At 58.1% G+C, this 24,098-nt stretch overlaps 1 protein-coding gene across 1 annotated transcript; it reads left to right on the forward strand.

Annotated features, from left to right (window-relative positions):
* Positions 1,532–19,114, forward strand: GNA11 (G protein subunit alpha 11). Its single transcript, XM_018050800.1, has 7 exons — positions 1,532–1,904; positions 11,059–11,243; positions 13,239–13,393; positions 13,950–14,078; positions 15,777–15,906; positions 15,988–16,141; positions 16,878–19,114. Exons 1-7 carry the CDS (start codon positions 1,769–1,771, stop codon positions 17,066–17,068), a joined length of 1,080 nt encoding a protein of 359 aa, XP_017906289.1. The 5' UTR covers positions 1,532–1,768; the 3' UTR covers positions 17,069–19,114.

The following is a 24,098-nucleotide window of genomic DNA, read 5'->3' on the forward strand; positions in this document are numbered from 1 at the left end:
ACAAACAAAACCCTATAGGAGGGTTAGACACATCAGCGCAGCCACCTTAGAGTAAAGGTAGCATTTCAGAAGTAGTTGCAGCGTAGCACCCAGTTTTGAGGGAGTTCATTTGCATTGATCAGTTAGTAGTCCTAACTGAATGCCAATTGTTTGCTGAATATTGTCAAGAAAAAAACTCTGTCAGATAAAAAACATGTGAGAGCTGCCAGTGTCTTTATTTATAGTATTTTTGTTTATGAATTTTTTTAAACAATTCCAAGAATGAATTTTTCTATCTGATGCTGTAACTATGTCTTTCCCATTTGTGTGATTTCCAGATCCCTGTTGCTGACAGCAATGTCATATTTAATTTGAATCTCATTATTTTATTTTTCAATTTATTCACATCCTTTTTTTCTTTCTAATTACCTATTAGCCTGATATAGAGTAGATGTTCAATAAATGAGAATAAATAAGCTTAAAAAAAAAAAAACAAACATGGATTGAGCACCTACTGTGTTTAGGCCCCGTCCTAGATCTCTTTTCCAAGGATGCCAGAGAGTAAATATTTTAGTGACGCTGCAAAATCTCAACTCTGCCCTGGTGCAGGGTGAAAGCGGCCAACCTCCGTAAATGAATGGGTGTGGCAATGCTCTCATGAAAATCAACCCTGCAGTACTTGCTCCCTGCCTGGAATACAGCAGGCAACTCACTAATTCCTGATATTCAGCAAGTGTTGCATTAATGCATGGTGTGTGCCTAGCTTTCAGTAGGCATCACACTACTTTCTGCCTGGTAATCCTTAGTTACACAGTCGCTGTTCAGTTTTGTCTGGCTTTTTACGACCCCATGGACTGCAGCAAGCTACACAGTAGACACTACATGAAAAGCTGGTCCATGCCTGGTATACAGTAGGTAATGCATAAATGGCTGGTAAATGCCTGGTATACATTGGGTACTCCGTTAATGCTCGCTCCATACCTGGCATATTAGCAGGTTCTGTATTAATGCTAAGCCCAAGCCTGGTATACATGTGGCGTTCCATTAATGCTTGTTCCAAGAACGGATGAGAGGAAGTTTTGTTTCCGGTCAGGCAATGCCAGGGCGCCCCGGGAGGCCCTGAGGGTTAGCATCCGCGTGTCTCACGTGGGGCCTGGCTCGCTCAGCCCTGCGACCGCAGCGACCGGTCGGAGCCCCATGCTCCTGGGCCAAGCGGGCCGCCGGTCGGAGCGGAGCCGAGCGGAGCCGAGCGCAGCCGAGCCCGCCACCCGGGTCGGCCCAGCCGAGTCCGCCACATTCCCAGAATCCCGGGCGGCCCCGCCCAGCTCCCGGCTGCGCGTCCCCCTTCCCACGTCGGCGCAACCTAACCCGCGGGCGCGCCCGCCTCGCCCCGCCCCTCCCCGCCCGCGCAACGCCCCGCCCAGCCCGACCGCTAGTCCCACCCCCGCGGCGGGCGCGCGGGCCACCGCCCACTCCCATTGGCCGCACTGGCCGCCCGTCGGCGCTGTCCGCTCGCGGGTTAGGTTGTGAGGCGCTGTCGCTCGGTCGCGGCGGCTGCGGTTGGCGGCGGCGGCGGTAGTGGCGGTGGCGGTGGCGGCGCGGGTGGAGGGCGCCCGGGCGGGACCAGCGGCCGAAGGGGATCGGCGCTCGGAGGCGGCCGAGGCGGACCGCCGGCCCGGGGGCCGAGCGCCGAGGGCCGGGCGGGCGCGGCCGGGGCGGCTCGGGACCAGGGCCGGGCCGGCCGGGGGGCGGCGGCGGGGGCGGCCGGCGAGCGGCCGGGGCCGGGACGATGACTCTGGAGTCCATGATGGCGTGTTGCCTGAGCGATGAGGTGAAGGAGTCTAAGCGGATCAATGCCGAGATCGAGAAGCAGCTGCGGCGGGACAAGCGCGACGCCCGGCGCGAGCTCAAGCTGCTGCTGCTCGGTGAGTGGGACCGGGGCCTGCGGGGTCCCGGCCGGCGATGCGCGTGCTGGCGGGCAGGCGGGCGGGCGGGGCGGCCCTGCGTGCTGTCTAGGGCGGGGTCGACCCCCGCGGGGTCAGCGCCTACCCACCTGTGCAGTCCTCTGCAGGGCCCGGGTCTGGGGCCAGCGCCTACCCACCTGTGCAGTCCTCTGCAGGGCCCGGGTCTGGGGTCAGCGCCTACCCACTTGTGCAGTCCTCTGCAGGGCCCGGGTCTGGGGTCAGCCCCTACCTACCTGTGCTGTCCGCTGCTATCCCGGATCTGGGATCAGCGCTTACTCACCTGTGCTGTCTGCTATGGGCCAGGTCTGGGGTCAGCGCCTACCTACCTGTGCTTTCTGCTGCTGGTCCGGACCTGGCGTCAGCGCCTACCCACCTGTGCAGGGCCCGAGTCTGGGGTCAGACCCTCCTTACCTGTGCTGTCCGTCTCTGGGCCACCCCATCCCTTCCACACGTGTCTAGTTGAGCCCCTGACGTCAGAGGGGCCTGCTTCTGCCTCTCCTGTCCACATCAACGCCCTGGACCCTCGGGGTGTGCCTGTGCCAGTGCTGCCCATGGCAGGTCCCAGTCCCTGCAAGGCCAGCCCCTGCCTCAACTACCCAGCTGGGGTCCCTTGGACCCTTTGGGATCAGTTTTGTCTTGGCTGTCCACCCCCGATCCCTGCAGGGACAGCTTCTGCTTCCAGGCCTGGCCCCCAGAACCCTTGAGGGTCTGCCCCTTCTCATGAGACCAGCCCCCTCCCTGCACTGGGCTGGCCCCTGTCTCTACCCCACCAGGTGTGCCCCCTTGCTGACCCTAGCATCTGTTTGGGACCAGACCTTTGGGCTGTAATCCATCAGACGCACCCTTGCTTCCTGGGATCCCTTCTCGACTCTTCCCACCAGGTGGAGCCCTGTTCCCTGCACACAGGGCCTGTCCTCCTCCACACACACACACACACACACACACACACACATCACCATCCCCCCCACCTCCCCTTTCCCTCAGGTGGGTCTCCACCTCCCTTCCCTCTGCCAGGAAGACCTGTGTCCCTTCCTTTCCCAGTGGAGTATAGCCCGAAGGGGAAAAGACAGCCTTTCCTCTCTTCTTGGGGGTGGGGTGGGTGGAGCCCCTGAAGGAACCTGGGCAGCTTTTCAGAACTGGCTGACTCCTTGACCCTCTCCTTAGTCCTAGTGGGAGCCTTGGTCCTCCTCCCCGTCCTGAGGGAGACCCGTCTCCCAGTCTCCGTCTCCCCATGGCACACCTGTTGCAGGGACCTGGTCGGCCTGGTGGTTGACACAGTGTTGTCACCCCAAATAAGGGCTGTTGGAGGACTTACCTCTGCAGTCAAAAGTAAGAAGTGGCACCTGTGAGGACAGCATGGTGCAGGCTGGCTTTTGCCAGTAGAGCTAGACTTTATTCAGAGGTGTGTTTCGAAGTTATGGCACGTTACCATTACCAGGCCGAGGACCTTACTTGGGGGCTGCGTGAGCTTCCGCCTGCCCTGTGTGCACCCAGGCTCTGAACTGACTTGGGGTTCCAGGATGTGGGTTGGCGGCCTATACTCCTGCACCCTCGCTGGGCCTGAGCCGAGGAGCCTTGAAGCGGATCGGAGTGTGTCCAGGGTCAGGACGGGGTGTCTGCACCCGCCCAGGAAGCTGTTAAGTCCTAGGCACGGGGCAGATAGGAAGATGAGTGCCTGCAGGTCCAAGGTGAAGGTTAATGACCCCAGGAGGGCGGCTGTAAATGTGGGGCAGAAGTCCAGGGAACGTGCTGCTAGGGGTGGGGTGGGGGGTGGTGATGCTGAACAGCAGCCCCGCCCACTCGACAGCAGAAGCACCCCAGGTCCTGACAACCACAGACGTCCCTGGACGTTGGCCCTGTGTCGCCTGAGAGCAGGGTCACCCCTGTTTGTGTTATTGGAATCATCTCTGCGCTGTGTCAGTACACAGAGTACAGTGTGTGTGACAGAGCCGGTGGTGATCGGTGTAGGTTGTTTTGTCATGTGTCTGGATGCCTAAAAAGTGACTGTTCTTGTTTGTATGGTCCAAAGCCACATATGTGCTTGCACTCAACACTCAGTATGTCTGCAAATGTGGGTGATGATTCAGTTTGGTTGGTCTTGTTACTCCTGGCTGTGTCCTTGTGGACAGTTGTCTGTGGTGGGGAACAGGCGACCCCCAGGTGTGGGGGGGCACTGCAGAGGGTAGACTGAGGTCCCCGAGGCTCAGCGTTGCTCTCCTGCTTTGCAAGAGAGACCCGAGGCCCAGGTAGAAGCTCCTGGCAGGGGTCCCAGGCAGGCTGGCCGGCTTTCACTTCCTGGGACCCCTCTTGGGACAAATGCGGAGACCCATGGAGGAGACCCCTTAGGCCAGGTTTCTGCTCCTCAGAGCAGGTTTCCCTAGAGAGCTGAGGCCTGCTGCGGGAAGCGCTGCTCTGGGAGCTGAGCAACAGAGCGGCTCGGGGATTTCTAAATAAAGCAGGGCGGTCAGTTCCACAGGCTTCCTGTCCGGCCGGCGGCGGTGGAAAGGCCCGGAATCCGGCCTGGGGTGTGGTGGCCCCAGCGGGAAGGGTGTGCCTGCCCCGCTTTGAGGCACGAGTGGAACGTGGCCGTGGCTATTGGTGGTGGCCCTGTGTGTCCTCCATGGACCCCGAGAGCTAGACGCCTCTGGGCCACTCTTTGCAGCCACCCCTCGCAACCCACCCAAGTGTGTCTTAGGGGCTTAAGAGCTAGGTAGGTGCCATCCCTGGAGGTGCAGGAGCCTGGACCCACTTTCAGGACGCCTCTCTGTGCCCTGTGTGCTGCGTGGGAGGGTGGGACTCTTCCCTTCCCAGGGCCCCCAAGCTGCCTCCAGGCTTGTCCCTGGGCCCCGACTCCTGTACACAGATGCGTCCCAGCCTCCAGAAGCCTCGGCTGAGCTGCTGAGAGCCCCGAGGAAGTGCTCCGCTCGGATGTTTAACCACAGGAGGTTTCACTTTCTGATTTTTGTGGTGGAGCCCTGCTCCCTGCTGCTCCCTGTGGTCACTGCTGCTCCGGAGCTGGGGGCTGGACATTTGGAAGTGGCTGCAGTAGGGACCCTTAGCAGGAGGGAGGGGAGCCCACTTATCCCTCCTCTGCCCCACACTGTCTTGGGGGCAAAGTCCAGCCCTAGGTGGGTGGGTCTGGTCTGGGCTGAGCCTGGACGCATGTGTGGAGCCCAGGGCAGTCGCATCTTTGGTCCCCGCAGGGCTCCTCTCCTATCAGGACAGGGAGCCATGGGCCTGTTGGCCTGGTGTCCGTGGTGGGACACCATGGTGTCCAGGGCATCTCCTTGGGCTTTGGGGGTGCCCACGTGCAGGGGTATTTTTTTGGTGGAACTCCAGCTTCTCAGCACTGGGACCCCGGCCTCAGGCTTGCCGGCTGCAGGAATTTGTGCTCCCATGCCCCAGCCCCTTGTCTCCCAGGTGGCCGCTGTCTCTCCTCTGCAGGGCACCTGGCCAGTTGCTGCCAAGGTGTCCCCATTGTTCCCCTCACGACGTGCCCCCTCTAGGAGCTGCTACCCCTCAGCCAGCACAGAGCCCTGCAGGCCTCTGAGACGTTTGCTGGGTGCTCTGCTCAATTGAACACAGTTCCTCCAGGCAGGTGGAATGGGGATGCCTGGGTGCCCCCGGCTTGGGCGTCCTCACATCTCTCCTGTATGTGAGGCTTCCTGCTCAGAGGCCCGTTGCCACTGCTGGTGGCCCTCTGCTCCAGGGCATGGACAGACGGTGGCTCAGGACAGCTCACAGTTCCTACCTGCCTGAGGCCTCCTGCGAGCGGGCATGGAGGGCCTCATGCCACGCCCGTCTGTTGGGGGCTAAGGCTGTGATGCCTGCGAGGTGCTTGGTGCACAGTGGTGCTGAGCCAGTGCTAGGCGCTGTCTCCTCCTTACCTGATGCTTTGCCCAAGTGCCCCTGGGAGGGGGTTTGGTCCCCGGTGCCTCCTGAGCCTCGGTTTCTCTTCTGTGAAAGGCAGTGTCCTACTGACTGCAGGGCTATGGGGCATTCAGGTGGAGCGATATGTCGGATGGGAAGCACCCTCTGCGCCCATTTCCATCCACAGTGTTGCACTGGCCGGTGTCCCGCTGCTGCTGTGCAGGCCTCGCTGCCCCTCAGGGAGGTCTCTGGAGCTTGGCCCTCAGAGCCAGGCCCTGTTCTGATCCCAGCCCCCACCATGGAGGTTTGCTCATGGACCTTGATCAGGCCCAGAGCTGGAAGGTCAGAGCCCTCACAAGGCCCGAGGAGGGGGAAGTTTGAATGGGAGGTGGGTCGCCCCGTCGCTCCTGAGCCTCAGTGGGTATGCGGGGTGGGGGAACTCACAGCAGTTCTCCTGACTCCTGAGAGTCAGACTTCAGGGAGGGCTGTACTGGGAGCCAGCATGTGGGGACGAGTAGGGCTGGCCTAGAGGGGTCTGGTGTCCTGCATCTGGAGCCACCTGGGCAGGACAAGGCCCTGCCGGCTTAGCAGCCGCTGTGTGGAGGTCAGATAAAGGGGTGAGTCCCAAGGCTCATCCCATGTCCTCCCTCTGGCCCTTGTCTGCTTCAAAACCACTGCTGTGGTGTCTTCAAGGCCCTGAGACTGTCCTCCTGGTGCTCCTGCATTCTCTCACTTCCCTGGGTGGCCGACACACCACGGGGAGACGGACTGACATGAAGCCAGAAGCTCTGAGCCTGTTGAGGTCTGACAGTTACCAGCTGTGTGACCTCAGTGAAGCTGCGTGACCTCTCTGTGCCTGGGAGGTGGGGTGATAGACCTACCAGTGAATGAATGAATGAATAGGCCAGTGGGGACAAGGGGAGCACGAAGGTGCTGTCCTTGAATACATATACGAGGAGTCTGCGCTTTTTTGTCCATGAGGTTGGAGTCCTTCTTTGGTCTTAGACCTGTTGACACAGGATTTCTGGCTGTGTCTTCAGGAGCCCAGATATCCGGCAGTGTTCTCGCTAGGGCTCCTGGGCTTCCTGGCTTCACTGCCCATGTCCAGGGGTTAGGAACGGCCAGGCGGCAGCCCTGAACCCCAGCTTCTGACGCTGATGTTCTCTTGCTGGATAGTGGCCACCTGCTGCACACAAGAGGCCCTGGGGATGAGGTCAGCCCAGTGCCTCCCTTCTGCCCTCCAAGCCCTGGCCCTGCCCCCAGCTTTCCCATCTCAGAGTGGCGGCTGCGGGCTCAGACCCACTTCCTCCTAATCCGAGGTCTTAGATCTCGGCCGACCTGGCAGGCAGGCCATAGCTTTCTCCCTCCCTCGTAGGACAGGCTGCTCTTCTTCCTCTTCTCCAGGCACTCTCGACTGGGCGGCTGATGATGCCGCTGAGCGCCCAGAGGGCGTCCTGCAGGCTCTGGGCCCGCTGCATCAGGCTGACCCTGCCAGGCCCCACAGCCAGGACCTCCCTCGCCTGGGCTGACGTGTCCTTGGGGTAGCCACTGGGGATGCAGAGGGCCCAGGGTGGGGGCGAGGGGGTGGGGGGTGTGTGACAGAGCCGAGACCGCGGGTGGGGCCAAGTTCTTTTGGTTCACTCAGGGAAAATTTGTGTGGTGCCTTCTGTGGGCCAGGCCTGGGCTGGGGCATGGGGTGCGGGGCTGCAGGCAGACCCCCGCCTTCAGGCAGCTGGCTTCAGCTGGTGGGATGTTGGGGGTGCTGGAGTGCTTCTTGGAAAACATGAATTGGGGTTTCTGTGCAGAGATTTGGGGCGGTGTTTGGGTGGGGGAGGGCCCGATGGGTGGTTGAGTCCTCATGTAACGTTGGGCCTGTCCTGTTGGCGGGGCCAGGGATGCACAGATGCAAGCCTGGGGTCTGAGCATGGCCAGGAGGGGGGCTGTGGCTGTGCGTGCCCTGTGCATGCCCTGTGCAGGTGTAGGGCTGGAACGAGGCCAGCACAGGTTCTCCACGGTCTTGCTGTGAGGCCTCGCTCTTCCCCCTGCAGGCGGCCGTTGAAGGGTTTTTAGCTGAAGGGCACAAGTGACCAGATCTTCTGGAGGGACTGACAAAGAGCTGGGGTGAGCTGGAGCTGCCTGGGACACCTGGGCATCAGCCCCAGCAGACGGGTCCAGCTGTGAGGGCCAGGCGGGCCTTGCGCCCAGAGACTTCTCTGCACAGATAGACATTGGGTTGGGTGCACTGGGGCCTGGCTGTTGGCAGCACATGGGCTGAGTTGGCCCAGGAGACGGGTGTCTGGAGGGGACGCCCAGACCCTTTCCTCCCTCCCCCTCCCGGGCACAGTTGTGGCCAAGCTCAGGCCTGTGGGCTCCCGCCCCTCACGCTGCTGCCCTGCTGCGGAGGCTCCCGCAGGGGCTGGCCCTGAGCATGGCTGACACAACCGTTAACTGGTGGGGCTGTCCCTGGGGGCCTCTGTAGCCACCACCGCCCCCCCCACCGCCCCCTTGCTCTTCTCTGTTCTTCCTGGCAAAGTGACGCTGCCACGTCCCACTCTGGTCCCGCGGTGTCCCTTTTGCTGTGTTCTACCTGGTTTAATTGAGATGCGCCCTGAGCTGTGTTGGACTCGGCACAGGCACTATGACGTGATTGCCAGTCAAGGCCATCTCGCCCTGTCACCTCACCAGTGCCTTTTGCTCCTGGCCTGGATCACGGCTCTGTCTTCACAGCGGCTTCTCTGCGCTGGCAGGATTTGGGCCACATGCCCTATCCAGGCCCCCTGTGTCTCCAGGGTTGATTGTGTTTCCAGCTTCCTTGGGGTCCATCTTCCGTTTCTGGGTTGGGGCGTGTCCCACTGGCGGTGTCTGTGTCGGCCCCTTGGCCATCCCTGTTGTCCTCGGCTGCTCTCTGGCCTGCATTCAGGGCTCCTTAGTGGTCACTCCCTGCCCGCGGTCCCTGGCTGTGGGTGCAGGCCATGTGCTGGTGTGTGTGAGCCTTGGTGCTTGGCACTGCCCTTGGGGGGCACTGTGGGGCTGCTCACTCCTCTGGTGCCGGTTCTGAAGATGCTGGCTATGTCTGCCTCAGAGGCAGCGCTCTCTGGTCTCCTGGCACCCTCGCACTCACATGGTTCACTTGCCTGTCCTGCAGTTGAGGGGCCTCAACACAAGAGGCTGCCCTCTCTACCTTGGCTGACCTGCGGCCTGCAGGGGCTTGGGCTTGAGTGGCCACCGTCTGGTGTTTCCAGTGAGAAACCCGTCCAGACGACCAGCAGGGCATGTATCTTTTTACAGTAGAATTTTATCAAAACCAGTGATTCTTACCCTGGCGATCCTGCCCCCAGAGGACCTTGGGCCCTGTTGGGGAACATCCATGGTTGTTTCACTGAGGGTAGGGGCATCAAGAGGGTGGGGGCAAGGAGACTGCTCCACAGCTCATAGAACCTGTGATGAGCCCGATGGCAGCGGTGCTGGGAGGACCTTGGTCCAGAGGAGACCGCACTGGACATGGTACTCCTGTGTGCCACCACCTCCTGCTCACCCCCACCCTACCCCGTGCAATGATGGTTCGTGGATCTCTCGGGAAGGTGTGGGATCATCCTCTCCTGCTCCAGAACTGGGGGGCCTTCGTGGGAGTGGGCAACTGGCCCTGGTTGGTGTTGTGCAGAGATAGGAAGGCGAAGGGTGGCATAGGGGTAGTCACCACTTGGAGACAGAACCAGACAAGGACCGAGGGCCTTGATGGATATCCTAGAAGGGGCGGCTGCATGAGGCTCCCGCTTTGTCCAGCTTGAGTCTCGGGTCTCCCCAGGGGGCCTCCTGCAGTCAATTATTCAGACGCAGGTGGAGGGCCTCCTGCTGCAGGACAATGTGGTCACTGTGGGGCACTCAGAACCTGTCTCTTCCCCAGGAACCCGCCTGAGCAAGGAGGCGGGCAACAGATACCTGAGAGAGACCCCCGCAAGCATGGTGATCGGTCCCAGCGCAGGGGGGCTCCTGTCCCCTGCCCATGGCACAGGTGGCTGTGAGCCCCACAGTATGTGGAGGGCATGCAGCCCAGGCCCCCGAGTCAGGGTTGAGGGGCACAGGCCACTCAGGGTGAGGAGGATGAGCCTGGGCAGGTGGGCTGGGGTGAGTCTGGGGGATTCTGAGTCCCCAGAAGGGGGCCCTGGGCCTTCGGTCCATGGGTGAGTGGGACCTGCATTTGTCATCAAGTAGGGATTGAGGCAGTGCGTCCTTAGGGTGTAGCGTTCTCTCCTGTTGTGCAATAAAATCACCCTGTAACTTAGTAGCCAAAAACCATAGGCAGGTTCTGAGGAGAGGGTTCCGGCATGGCCCCTCACACGGCTCCTGTCTATGTGGGCCCCTGTGGAGCTACCCCCCAGCCCCTGAGAGAGTCCCAGAGAGACCAGGGAGCCCAGTGCCCTCTGGGACTGTCTCGCAGTGCCAGGCTGTCCTTGGTCTGGTTCTGTGGGTTGGAAAGGGGAATCAGGCTCCGGCTCTGCGAGGGAGGTGTCACAGAGATTCCTGGACACGTTGAAATGTAAAATTGCTGTGGCTGTACTTGGGGGTGAATGAAAGTGGGGAGATGGGTTTGCCACTTAGAGGTGACAGGGCAGTGAGGGGCTGAAGCAGGAGAGGCCTGGGGAGCGCTGGCGCCCGTGGGGCCGGGTGGGGCTGGCGCCCGCACGCAGTGCACTGAGTGAGGAAGGGGAGGATGAAGAGGCCCCCGGGGTCCCTCTCGGGGGGTTGTAGCTGACTCTGATCCCCAGCTCTCCGGAGGTAGAGCCTCTGAGCGCCCCTCCCTGAGGTGCGCAAGATGCCAAACTCATGCCCCAAAGGAAAGCTGTTCTGGTTGGAAGCCATGGAAGAGGAGCAGCTAGGGATTGGTGGGACACTGCCATACAGGGGTGCTTGGGACCTGGGAGTGAACCTGCAGCCACCTGCAGTTAAGCAGGTGGTGTCTGGGAGAGGCCAACTTCACCGTTGCAGCCTTGGGTTCCTTGGCTGCAGCCGGAGTTGATTCAGACCCCAGTTGCTGCAGGTGCAGCCGCCGCTCCCCTCCTGTCCCTGCCCACATCATCGTCCTGACCTCCTAAGAGGCTCGGTTCCCTGGCTCCCCGTGTAGATGTGGGTGTGCAGGGGAGGACGCCTGATTCTAGGGGCAGCAGCGGGCCAGGCCAGGCGTGTCCCTGCCTCGCCCCCTCATGGGTGGGGCTCCAGGGCTGGGGTCTCACTGGGCCGTTTGCAGGCACGGGCGAGAGCGGGAAGAGCACGTTCATCAAGCAGATGCGCATCATCCACGGGGCGGGCTACTCAGAGGAGGACAAGCGAGGCTTCACCAAACTGGTGTACCAGAACATCTTCACCGCCATGCAGGCCATGATCCGCGCCATGGAAACCCTGAAGATCCTCTACAAGTACGAGCAGAACAAGGTGAGGCCCGGTGCTGCTGTGCATCCTGCAGCCGTTCACAGCCTGTCCAGCAGGCCTTCCGCGTGCGGAATCGGACCTTTCGGACCCTAGAGAGCGGCACTTCCTCTTACTTTCTTTTGTAACAGCTTTACTGAGAACATTTACATATGAAGTCATCCACTTACAGTGTGCATTTCACTCATTTTTAACATATTCATGGCATTGTGCAACCATTATCTCTAATTCCAGAATACTCTTATCATACCAGAAAGAAACCATGTCCCCATCAGCAGTCACCCCTCCGCACCAACCGCCCCCCCGCCACCCCCGTATCCTCCTGCCCCAGCCCCTGATAACCAGGAACCCACCTCCGTGTCTGTGTGGATCGGCCTGTTCTGGACGTTTCCCGTCGGTGGAGTCACCCCGTGTATTGTGTGTCTGCTTTTCTCGCTGAGCGTCATGTTCTCAGGGTCCATCCACATGGTAGCGAGTGCCAGGGCTTCTCTTTGTGGCTGAGTCATGCTCTGTGTGTGCATGGACCACAGCTGTTTATTCATCATCCGTTGAGGAACACGAGGTTGTCTCTACTTTCTGGCTCTTGCGGACATGCCACTGGGATGTTCGTGTGCAAGTTTCTGTTGTGTGTGCATCCTCGTTCTCCTGGGTGTGTCCCCAGCAGTGGAGTGTGGAGTCCAGGGTCCCTGTTGGTCTGCCCTCTGGAGCGGCTGCCCCCCAGCTGGCCGAGCGGTGTTATCCTAGTTGGGCATCACAGTGGTCTCTTGCTGGCCGCCTCCCTTGGCTTTCCTTTTGTGGGTCTATTTTCAGGGACTCCTCATTCAACCCCAGGAGTTGCCCAGGCTGACAGTGGCACCAGACTGCACATATGTCCCATAGGGTTTATTTGCATTAATCCCTTCACTTTGAGGCTTCAGACAGCCAGTTCACTGGATGTTGGCATCTTCCTGCCTTGATGCCTGCTGTTGTCAGGGACTGTAGAAGCCCAGTGATGGGTTGGGGGCCTGGCCAGCCTGGCTGTGGGGCCCAGTGTGGACCACAGGCTATGCCTGCTCACTTACCTGTCATCCATGGCAGGGACAGTGTGGCTGCAGGAACAGACCTCTGGTCCCTGATCTCCGTGCATCCACAGTCAGGCAGGTTTTCTGGGGCTGGAGTTGCTTCTCCAGGCTTAGGCTGAGAAGTGGGAGGGGCTGAAGGACATGGCTGTAGGGGAAACTGGAGGCTGGGCACCATGACTGGGAGGGCAAGGGTTTGGGTTCCAGAGCCCAGGCTGGGGCCCCTCACTCCCTGTCTGGGATCCATCCCACTGTGTCTCCTCCCCAGTCACTCAGCTGAGTGTGACTGGACCACCCTGAGCACAGGGCTGAAGGGGAAGGGGGGTCTCCTGAGAGCCTTCTGCCCCATGTTGTGTGTGTGTGCACACCAGTGTGTACATGTGTGTATGGTGCACACATGTGTGATTCTCTGGGCAGCAGTTCTTGAGGAGCGGGTCTCCAAGCCCTGTACTCCAGGGTCTGTGTGGAGGCTCCATCCTGGAGGGGTGAGTCAGCGGGCGCTTCGATGAACCCAGCCTCTGCTCCTTGGTAGGTGGCTCTGGCCCCCAGCCCTGTCCCAGCTGTGCACCGAGTACAGAGACCCTGAGGGTTTCCAGAGCCGTATGCCCGGAAACGGGGCAGATTCTTCCCGGGTCAGAGCAGCAGCTCTCCGCCTTGGTTTCCTCTCCTGTGACCTGGAAACGTGGGAGCTCTGCGGTGTTTGTTCCTCCATCCTGTTCAGAGCCTACTGTCCCCTCCTTGGGGGCATCTGGGCACTGAGGCATGTGGCATTCCTGCTCCTGGGAGCCGCTTCTGTCCTGAGTTTGGCTTTGGGGATCTGGCCCTGGGGAACGGTCACTGCTTGTCACTGTGCTCTGATTTGTGTTCATGGGAAATGGAAGTTGATGGTTCTGAGTCGGTCACTGGCACTGTGTGTCCTCCCTGCCTACCCCTCCCCCTGCAGGCCAACGCACTCCTGATCCGGGAGGTGGATGTGGAAAAGGTGACGACCTTCGAGCACCGGTACGTGAGCGCCATCAAGACCCTGTGGAACGACCCCGGCATCCAGGAGTGCTATGACCGCCGGCGCGAGTACCAGCTCTCGGACTCCGCCAAGTAGTGAGTGGGGCCGGGGTGTGCTGAAGGCTGGGAAAGGGGATGTGGGGGTGTGGACGGGGTGGGGAGTGTGAGTACCAGCTCTTGGACCTCACCAAGTAGTGAGTGGGGCTAGGGCAGTACCTGGGGACAGTGGAGGGGAGTGGACAAGATGTTGGGTGACGCTGTCTGCATGCTGCTCTTCAGCTGAGAGAGATGTGGACGATTCACCCAGGGAGGCGGGCATCTGCGGGGGCTTCTGTTGTCTCTGCCCCTTTTGTGTGTAGCTAAAACTGTTCCAAAGGAGTGGGCCTGGTTTTGAAAAGCTACCCCTCCAGCCCACAGTCTCTCTTGGAACTCCTATTCCATCCCCAGCCCTCATAGCTGACTCCCAGAGCCGACGGGGCTCTATCCCACACCTTCCCTGCGGCCTCATTTCATCCCCGTCCATTCTGTCCCAAGTACTTGGGCTGCTTCGGCCCCTCCCAGCCACTCAGGGGCCCAGGGCAGTCGAGGGAGACCACAGGGGTGGCGGGAGGCCCCTCCAGCCTGCCTGAGCCCACCCCCTGCTGTGTTGCAGCTACCTGACGGATGTGGACCGCATTGCCACCTCAGGCTACCTGCCCACCCAGCAGGACGTGCTGCGGGTGCGCGTGCCCACCACGGGCATCATCGAGTACCCCTTCGACCTGGAGAACATCATCTTCAGGTGCCCGGGTCCCGGGGGGGCCGCCAGTGAGGGGTTGTCATCTGGGGCTGTCCCCAGGTTTCCCAGGGAGCCAGGGCCTCATGGCGTTCAGGGGCTGAACGGAGGCGGCCTGGGGAGCATGGCTTCAGACGGAGGAGGATGCGGGTGCCTGCAGGTGGGTGGGGGGCTCTGGAGTCCGGGCCAGAGCAGGGGTGCTCTGGGCAGTGGAACGACCTGAAGGCCCCTCAGCAACCCTGTTCTGCAGGCTGTGTGGCCAGAGTGGACTCAGGGCTGTCGCCAAGGACAGGCCCTGCCACTCCATGAGATCATAGCTTGTCCAGAGCTGCCAAGCGGCAAAGCCAAGCGTGTCTCCTGGGATAGCCATAACAGATGACCACAGATGGGCAACTTACACCATAGAAATGTGTCCTCTCCCAGCTCTGCAGACCAGCTGTCTGTGGTCAAGGTGGCAGCAGGGCTGGGACCCCCGAGGGCATGGGAGTCACCTGCCCCACCCCTCCTGGCTCTGGCGGTGCTGGCTGCCTGCGGCATTCCCTGGCTCGTAGCCACATCGCCCTGTCTCCCTGCTGTTATCATGTGGCTCCTTCCCATGTCTGCCCGCATTTCCCTCTTACGGTGATACCACCAGTCCCTGGGTTCAGGGTCCTGCTCTGGGGTGACTGTGTCCTAACCGGTGATGCCTGCAGGGGACCCCACTCCCAGATGAGGCTGTACAACTGTAACCAGGGCCCAGGCTCCGGGGGGAGGCGGCGGGGGGAGTCTGCTGTGGCTGCGAGCCCTCCCTCCCTGCCACCACCTCACAGGGTCCCCTCTGCTGGGCGAGCCCACCCCAGGTCGGGGCCCAGAGACAACACTGCTGGCAGATGCTGCCCTGCACCTGGAAGTGCCAGCCAACTCTGTCAGGTTAACCTTGAGGTGCCCTCTGGCTGGAGACCCAACTCTGCCCCCTGGGACCCTACTGCTCAGGCGAAGGCTCCTGGGACAGGGAGAGAACCTCGGGTCCCCCTGCCTGCCCCCTTCACCCTTTTTCACCATCAGAGCCCCTGATGGCCCTCAAAAGTTGTAGACATCACCCTACCCATGCCTGAGGGTACATTTTCTGGTGAGAGTTCAGCATTTTGGTCTCTTTCAGATTCTTGATAGAGTCTGGGATGGCAGAGCCCCACAGGGCACAGATGGGGCCTGTGGCACGCCTCCTCCCAAACCCCACATCCCGGGTATTCATCACACCGCCTCATTTTGGCCCCCACCCTGCACCTGCTGTGGCCTTTGTCTGGAGCTTCCCCCTGGCCCTTCCCCACCTTCTCAGGCCGCTGTCCTCACTGTCCGCTTTAAAAGTAGTGTTTCCTTGTCATAGAAAACTTAGGAAACTCGCAAGTAGGAAGAGAGACCTGTCACCGGTCACAGCATGTCCCCACCCCCTCACCCCACCCCAACCCTTGCCTTCACCCCGCCGGTATCAGCATCAGTGTCCCTGAGCCTCTGCAGAGAAGCAGCGGGCTAGCTCTTGCTGTGGCTGGGAATTCCAGTGTTTGATGGTCTCTGCTGCCTGTGACAGATGACTGAGGGACGGGCTCCAATGCCATCAGGGGGTCCTCGTGGCTCTGGCCAATGCAGCCGTCCTGGGGGAGACAGTGTTTGCTGTGGGGGCAGTGTCTTCTGCAACCTAGTACTGAGCCTGTGTGCCCCGCTGTGCAGGATGGTGGATGTGGGGGGCCAGAGGTCCGAGCGGAGGAAGTGGATTCACTGCTTTGAGAACGTTACGTCCATCATGTTCCTTGTGGCCCTTAGTGAGTACGACCAAGTGCTGGTGGAGTCAGACAACGAGGTGAGGCCCGCGCTGAGCCTGGGGATATGGGCCACAGGCCCTTTTGGGGGGCCTGATGCCAACCTACCACCCTCCCCGCAGAACCGCATGGAGGAGAGCAAGGCGCTGTTCAGGACCATCGTCACCTACCCCTGGTTCCAGAACTCATCTGTCATCCTCTTCCTCAACAAGAAAGACCTGCTGGAGGACAAGATCCTCCACTCCCACCTGGTGGACTACTTCCCGGAGTTCGACGGTGAGGCGCCCCGCCAGCCATCCCTTGCCCTCTCTGGGCCTTGGTGTCCTGGTCTGTGGTGCAGGGCGGGTGCTTCCAGAGGCCATAGGGAGGCCACAGCACAGTTAGTGTGGCTAAGCTTCACGGGTGCCTCCTGGGACCCTGGAGGGTGGGAGACCTTGGTGTCCCCCAGGGGAGTGTCTGTGGGAGGGGGTGCCCTGCGGTCACCGCTCACTGGTGTGTCCCCTGCCTCCCCAGGCTTGGGCACTGGGAGGTGGGGGGCACTGGAGATGCAGGTGGACCCAGGACCATCCCCACCTCCCACCTGGAGACCCCTGGAGGTCTGGGGAGTGGTCAGAGCTCCACCACTCCCACCTTGGCTGGTGGCGGGGAAGGAAGGAGTGTCACAGATGTTCCAGGACATGTCCCCCGAGATGCTGCCTGTGGAGCCAGGAGGCTGGGTGGGGCCGGAAGTGTGGGCTCCGGGCTGGGGTGGGCGGTGGGTGAGCACAGGAGGCTCTGGAGTGTGGGGGCCAGGGATGTAGTTGGAAGTGCGTTATTGACACGTGCCCTAGCGTGGGGTGTGCTGTGGGCCGAATCCACAGAGGTGAGGCAGGAGTGAGGGAGGTGGGGAGAGGAGGCGGGTGGAGATGAGTGAGGGGTTAGGTGAGGGGGGGCCGACCCCAGGCCAGGACAGGGACCTCTTCCCAGAGCCTCCCCCACCCCGGCTCACCCCACCCTGCCCCGCCCCTACCAGGCCCCCAGCGGGACGCGCAGGCCGCCCGGGAGTTCATCCTGAAGATGTTCGTGGACCTGAATCCCGACAGCGACAAGATCATCTACTCGCACTTCACCTGCGCCACCGACACTGAGAATATCCGTTTCGTCTTCGCCGCTGTCAAGGACACCATCCTGCAGCTCAACCTGAAGGAGTACAACCTGGTGTGACCGGGACTCCCGCCAGCCGCCTGCCGGTCGCCAGCCGCCCCACGAGTCGGGGTTTCATATTTTTAAACAAATGGTTTTTATTTCACAGTTATCAGGGGACGTACACCTCTCTTCCTACACACCTCGTGCACCTTCTTGTCTTTGTCAGTGGCAGAGGCCGCCTTTTTCTGGCCTTGACTTGTGGCTTGCTTTTTTCTAAAAAAAAAAAAAAAAAGGAAAAAAAAAAGAGAACCCACAGCAGACAGGCAGAGAGGAGACCCGGCACCAGCAGCGGCGCCGGGTCGCAGGACATGGCCGGTTTTCCCTTGATCTCGGAGCCGTGGAGACGCAGTAGCTGGGCTTCTCTTTCCTCCCGTGTTAAGTTATTGACACCCTCACCACAGTCGCCCTGTTTCTGCGCCGGACTCCAAGAAGTGGGGGTGGGTGGCGCCCCCCGCTGCCCGCCCTGGGAAGTGCCTAACCATTTTTTTTTTCTTTTTTTTTTTTTTTTTTTGAGGAAACAAAACTGCAGCCCAGGGCCTCTGGCAGTCCTGCCTTTGGTGGGAGCCCCAGGGTGGGAGCCCAGGTGCGTCGGGTTCTCTGGTCAGGGTTGTGGGGAGGGGGGCTTACAGCCCCCCTGGGAGCGCTTCTGGGCTCCAGAGCCAACCCCAACACTGAGGGGCCCACGGGGACCCAGAGTCGCTCTTTATTTTGTTGTATTTTGTGGCCGTTTCGGAAGCAGTGGGGGTGCGGTGGGGACTTTTTCAGAATCTTCTCAGGTCTGTCCCCGGGAGGCAGAGAGAGAGGGAGGGTCGCCTGGCAGGTCCATGGCCGTCAGGGCAGTGCCCACTGCCCTGCACCTTGCCCAGAACCAAGACCTCGGGCTCGTGGCAGCCGGAGGTGGGCCCTCGGCCTGCCCACAGCCACGGCCATGGCCAGGCACAGAGGTACCTCCCAGAGGGCCTGAGGGTGGGTTTCTGGGAGAAGGCATGGACCAAAGGCTGCGGTGGTTGGTTTTGTGTGCTTGGCTTCTTGCACCAAGGTGCAGAGAGTGGCCCACTGGTGGGGCTCGCACCTGCCCAGTGCACCTGGGCCCTACACCTGAGCACTCGGGCGGCCCTGGATCCCTGCAGAGGAATGATGGGAGAAGGCAAACCAGCTCCGCCTAGCCGGGTCCCAGCTCCACCCCCACCGTGGCAGCCCACCCCACCCCTGCACTCCTGATAGGCGGGGCCTGGGGTGGGATGGGGGGCACACTTCCTGGCCTGTTCTCCCCTGGTGTCATCACCGGAAGGGCCCTCTTTTGTGCCATGTGTCCACGTGTGGGGTTTGTACCCTAGCCCTGATGTGTACTGGGGGGGACAGGTGGTGCCGCTGGTAGTGGGCTCCCGCAGTCCCACATCACACAGGGAACTGGATCGGGTTCTTGAGGGGAAGGCGGGGTGGGCGACGTGCACCCAGAGTATTAACTTCCCGAGAGGTCAGTGTGCCAATATCCCAGGGCAGGCCCGGCCCCGCAGTGCCAAACCTCCCCGTCTGGCCCACTGGGACCCCGCCAACTTGGCCCCACCTCCGTGCCGGGAGAATGGGGTGGCAGGTTTTAGGCCCTCCTCGCCCCCAGTATGAACTTCACCTCTGCGGTGCATCCCTGAGTGCCAGCCCCTACCCCCATGTCACATCACCCAGCAGAACTGCCCTCCGAGTGCCAACGCCCCAGCGGCGTGAGGAGCCCTGCGGCCGGCGGGGGCAACCTCGCCTGCTTGTATATTAAACAATACTGATTTCAGACAATTTAAACCTTAATCTATTTAAAAAAATATTATATAAAGATGCTGTTTTTAAACCTTTTGTCATTTGAGATGCATGTATCTTCCGCGCGGGCTGAGGGGCGGGTGGTCAGCTCAGTGCCGGCCTCCCGGGGCTGCTGGAGCCGACCATGTCCAGGCAGCGCGTCCGCATTGGGGCCCACACCCCTTAATCAAGAGAGAGCTGGTGGAAATTGACTTTTCATACCTTTCTCCTGAAATGAATTCTGTTTTAAATTGGAATAAATTTTGTTCCTAAACACGTGGCCCCCCTCTGGCTTATTTCCTGTTGGTGGCTGAGGAGGGGTGCGCAGCAGAGGAGCCCTGAGGCCCCCAGGGTGTCACCGGATTCCCATGCGGCTGGGAGGGGTCTTGTCACCTTTAGGTTGGGGTCTCAGCTCTGGAACCACAGCCTGGCTGCCTGAGGTGTGCCTCCTTCCCTGGGCCCAGCTGGCCATTCATGGATGCTCTTGGAAATATGTGCCCCTCCCCTAACCCAGTTGTGTAAACCAAGATGTTGGGCCAGTAATCTCCTTCCCATCTCTCAGTATTTTTTGGTTTAAAAATTTAAAAATACATATATTGTGGTAAATACACATATAACTTACCATCTTTACAATTTTTAAAATCAGATTTTATTTGTGTTCCAATGGGTCATTAGCAATAGGTCTTGTTATACGATCAGGTCGTGCATGCATGCCTAGTGTGTTCGACTCTGCAACCCTATGGACCGCAGCCCACCAGGCTCCTCTGTCCATGGGATTTTCCAGGCAAGAATACTGGAGTGGGTTGCCATTTCCTCCTCTAGGGGATCTTCCCGACACAGGGATTGAACCTGCATCTCCTGTTTTGGCTGGCAGATTCTTTACTACCAAGCTATCTGGGAAGCCCCTCTTCACCATTTTTAAATGTACAATTCACTGACATTAATTTCATTCGAAATGTTGTTCAACCAGCAGCACTAACGGTCTCCAAAACCTTTTCATCACTTCAAGCAGAAACTCCATCCCTGTTAAGCAATAACTCCCCACCTCTTCCCCAGCCCCCAGCCCCCACCCCCCACCCCTCACCACCGTATTTTCTATGGAGTCTATCTGTAGGGATCTCCCCTGAGTGGAATCAGAGTTTGTCTTTCTGTGTGTAGCTTCTCTCCCTGCACATCATGTCCTCCAGGTTCATCCATGGTGTAGCAGGTGTCAGAACCTTCCTTTTTAAGGCTGAATCATTCCAGTGGTGTGGTTGGGCCACACCGTGTTATCCATTATCTGCCTGTCAGTGGATGCTAGGCATGTTCCGCCTCTGACTGCTGTGAATCATGCCTCTGAGAACACCGGTGTGCAGGTGCCTCTTCAAGACGGCTTTCCGTCTTACTGGGTGTAAAGAGAAGTGGAACTGCTGGGTCACACCGTGATGCGACAGTCAACCATTTGAGGAACCACCAGACTGTTACCACAGCAGCTACCTTATTTTCATGTTCCCACCAGCCGTTCACCCGATTCCCACTTCTCCACATCATCCTCCAGTTTTATTTACTCACTCATCAGTGGAATGGAAATGCCTTGAAGACCTGTGTGTGCCAGGCACTGTCCTAGGCACTGCGTATACAGGGAGGAGAACAGCGTTTATCACCACGACTCAATCTGTGAACAAACAGCCAGGAAAAGAGGCATGGGAAGAAACAGTGGCCATTTCAGACAGGGGGTTCAGCAAAGGCCTTTCTGAGAAGGTGGCGTGTGAATAATATGTTGGAAGATGTGAAGGGATCTGTGCTTGTGCTTAGCTGCTCAGTGTGTCCAACTCTTTGTGAGTCCACGGACTGTAACCCACCAGTCTCCTCTGTCCATGGGAATTCTCCAGGCAAGAATACTGGAGTGGGATGCATGTTCTTCTCCAGGGTACCTTCCTGACCCAGGAATGGAACCGGGGTCTCCTGCATTGCAGGCGGATTCTTTACCAGCGGAGCTACCTGGGAAGTCCCAGTGAAGGGCTTTCCAGGCAAAGAGCACAGCCCAGTACAAAGGCCCTGGGGCAGGACTGTGCCTGGCTGCTGGAAGAACAGCGAGGAGGCCTGCTTGCAGCAGAGTAAGGAGGGAAAGAGAAGGAGGAAGGGAAGGCAGGGAGGGCACGGGCAGGTCGTGCAGGGGCTCGTGGGCCAAGGGAGGAACTGGGCTCTTACACCGAGGGAGGTGGGACCCTGGAGGGCTGCGGGCAGAGGAGGGGCGGGGCCTGACTCAGTGCTCAGGCGCGCCTTCTGGTCGCTATTGCACGGAGGAGAGACTGAGGGGATGAGGGCGGAACCCGGAACTTGGATGGAGGGGACCGCTCTAGACCAGGCAGGACGTGATGGAGGCAGAGGAAAGGAGAGGGATTTAGGAGGTGGGGGCGGGGAGGGGGCCCACAGACGCTGCTGTAGCACCTGGCTGTCATGCCTTCTTCCGCCGGCAGGTGCCGCTCGCCGGCTTTCCGCTCCCAGCAGCCCGCCGGCTTTCCGCTCCCAGCAGCCCGCCACCTGCGGGCTCCAACGCGCACCTGCCGGGAATGTCCTCTCCGCATTCCGGTTCCAACAGGGAAACTGAGCAGCTGGGCCCCTGCCCTGACGGCAGGCGGTGCCCCCGGGCCCGGGCACTAGACACGACCCGGTGCAAAGTGAAAACGTAGGGTCCTTACAAAACCAGGAGGCTTTCAAGACGGAAAACCTTTGGACAACCCACCAGGTGGCCAGGGAGGGGTTCCCAGTGCTTTCTTCTTTTGGCTGCGGTGGACTTGGGTAAGAAGGACCTGGTGCAGACCGTGCTTTGGGTATATCGCAGAAGTGGACTCAAATCTGTGATGCATCAGCTAATAAAGGGAGAAGGTGGGCCTTTGTAGCCCAGGCTTGGGATAACCCTGGTGGGGGGGCGGGGTGTGTGGCCAACGCAATGGCCAGGGAGGGACCCCGCTGTGGTCTCCCATCATCTGAAGAGCGCCAGGTACTTTGAAGCTATGTAAACATCCTCATTAAACAGGAAGGACTTATTTTTAAGATTTTCTTAATAAAGAATCTTTATAGAATTTGTTACAATATTGCTTCTGTTTTCTGTTTTTTGGCCAGGAGGCATGTGGAATCTTAGCTCGCCTGCCAAGGATCAAACCTGCACTCTCTCCAGCGGAATGCAAAATCTTGACCACTGGACTTCTAGAGAAGGACATTTTTAATATTGAATGAACAGCACTTGAAGGGAGTGGCTCGTTTGTAAAGAAAGGAGAGACTATGCGTTTATAGCATTCAGTTCAGTTCAGTTCAGTTCAGTCACTCAGTCATGTCCGACTCTTTGTGACCCCTCTCATTACAGCCCCAAATGCCCCAAATGCCCATCGACACTAGAATAAATGACTAACCCAGCATGGTGATGACAGTTAATAATGCTGTATTGGGACTCCCCTGGGGGTGCAGTGGTTAAGACTCTGAGCTCCCAAAGCAGGAAGCATGTGTTCAATCCCTAGCCTGGGAACTAGATCCCACGTGCCACACTGCAGGGTGGACAAAAACCCACACAAAACTGTATTGTACTTTGAAAGTGTCTGAGAGTCGGTCTTAAAGGTTCTCATCACAAGAAAAATAACCACTCCATGTGCCGATGGATGCTAACTAGAGTTACTGTGGTGACCATTTCACAATATATACGAATGCAGAATAATTGTGTTGTACAGCTGAAGCGCATATGTTATGTATCAATTATAGCTCACTTTAAAATATTTATATAGAAAGTGCTGACTAAAAGGATATATACATGGATGATGGGATGTTCACCCAACGGTATAGTCTATAGAAGTGAGAATTAATGAATTTCAACCACAGGTAATCATATGATTTATGACACAAACAAAATGTTGAGTGATAGATAATTTGCAAAACGTTCAAAAATGACAGAAAAAGAACACAATTTTTAGAGTCACTTAATACGATTGTAAATAAAGAAAACAAAGAAGTATAGAGGGACATTACAAAAGGGAATCACAAGACAATCAGCTCAGCAAGAGGACATAATAATCCTAAATGTGTCTGCATGAAATAGATGAAGCAAAATATGATATGGCTGAAAGGAAAAGCAGAGAAAGTCACAATTACACTTCAAAACTTCTACAGTCATCTCTTGGTGCTTGGCAAAATAAGCAGACAGGATATTAGCAAGAATAGAGATCTAAACAATACCATCAACCAGACAGACACAAAAAATATGGTGAAATGATTTGGAGCAAAGATACAAAGGCAGTTCAACAGAGAAAGGACTGTCTTTTCAGCAAATGGTGCTGGAAAAACAGGATATCCTATGCAGAAACAAACAAAACAAATAAACAAAAAACCCCTCTACCTAAACAAAAAGGAACACAAGATGGATCATAGGTCTAAATGTGACATGTAAAACAATAAAACTCTTAGAAGAAAACAGAGAACTGCTTGGGACTCCCCTGGTGGTCCACTGGCTAAGACTGCGTTCCCAATGCAGGGTGCCCAGGTTCAAGCCCTAGTCAGGGAATTTGATTCCACATGCTACAACTAAGAGTTCACATACCACAACTGAAAACAGATTCAGTGTGTGCAACTAAGGCCCACCACAGCCCAATACATACATACATAAATAATAGGGCCTCCAAGTTTCGGACACGACTGAGCGACTGAACACACACACACGAAAGAGAACTTCTTTGTGGCCTTGGGTCTGGCAAAGGGTTCTTCACGACAGCAGTGAAAGCATGACCTATGAAGAGGGGAAAACTTGATAAATTGAGCATCATCAAAATGAAGCCCCAAGGACACAGCTAAGCGAATGAAAAGCCAAACCACAAGCTGAAAAAAAAATTTCAAACCCCAGACCCCATAAAATGACTTGTATCCAGAATATATAAAGAATTCTCAAGACATAATAATAGGAAAACAAGCCCACTAAAAGAAATGGCAAAATATTTGAACAGACGCTTCACTGAAAAAAATTCATGGATGGCACATAAATACATGCAAAGATGTTCAACACTGTTAGCTGATCAGGGAGACACAGATTAAAATCCACAATGAGGCACCATTACATGCATCTCTGCTGTTGTTCAGTAGCTCAGTCGTGTCCGACTCTTTGTGACCCTATGGACTTCAGCATGCCAGGCGTCCCTGTTCTTCACCGACTCCCGGAGCTTCCTCAAACTCATGTCCATTGAGTTGGTGATGCCATTCAACCATCTCATCCTCTGTCGTCCCCTCCTCCTCCTGCCTT

Source organism: Capra hircus, chromosome 7 (assembly GCF_001704415.2).
Source record: "Capra hircus breed San Clemente chromosome 7, ASM170441v1, whole genome shotgun sequence".
Classification (NCBI taxonomy): Eukaryota; Metazoa; Chordata; class Mammalia; order Artiodactyla; family Bovidae; genus Capra; species Capra hircus.

Bases quoted from the DNA above. Each gene is read 5' to 3' on its own strand.
- GNA11 (XM_018050800.1), top strand. From the start codon at position 1,769: ATGACTCTGGAGTCCATGATGGCGTGTTGCCTGAGCGATGAGGTGAAG. The intron at 11,244-13,238 runs GTGAGGCCCGGT...CTCCCCCTGCAG, and splicing joins ACAAGTACGAGCAGAACAAG to GCCAACGCACTCCTGATCCG. The intron at 15,907-15,987 runs GTGAGGCCCGCG...CCCTCCCCGCAG, and splicing joins TGGTGGAGTCAGACAACGAG to AACCGCATGGAGGAGAGCAA.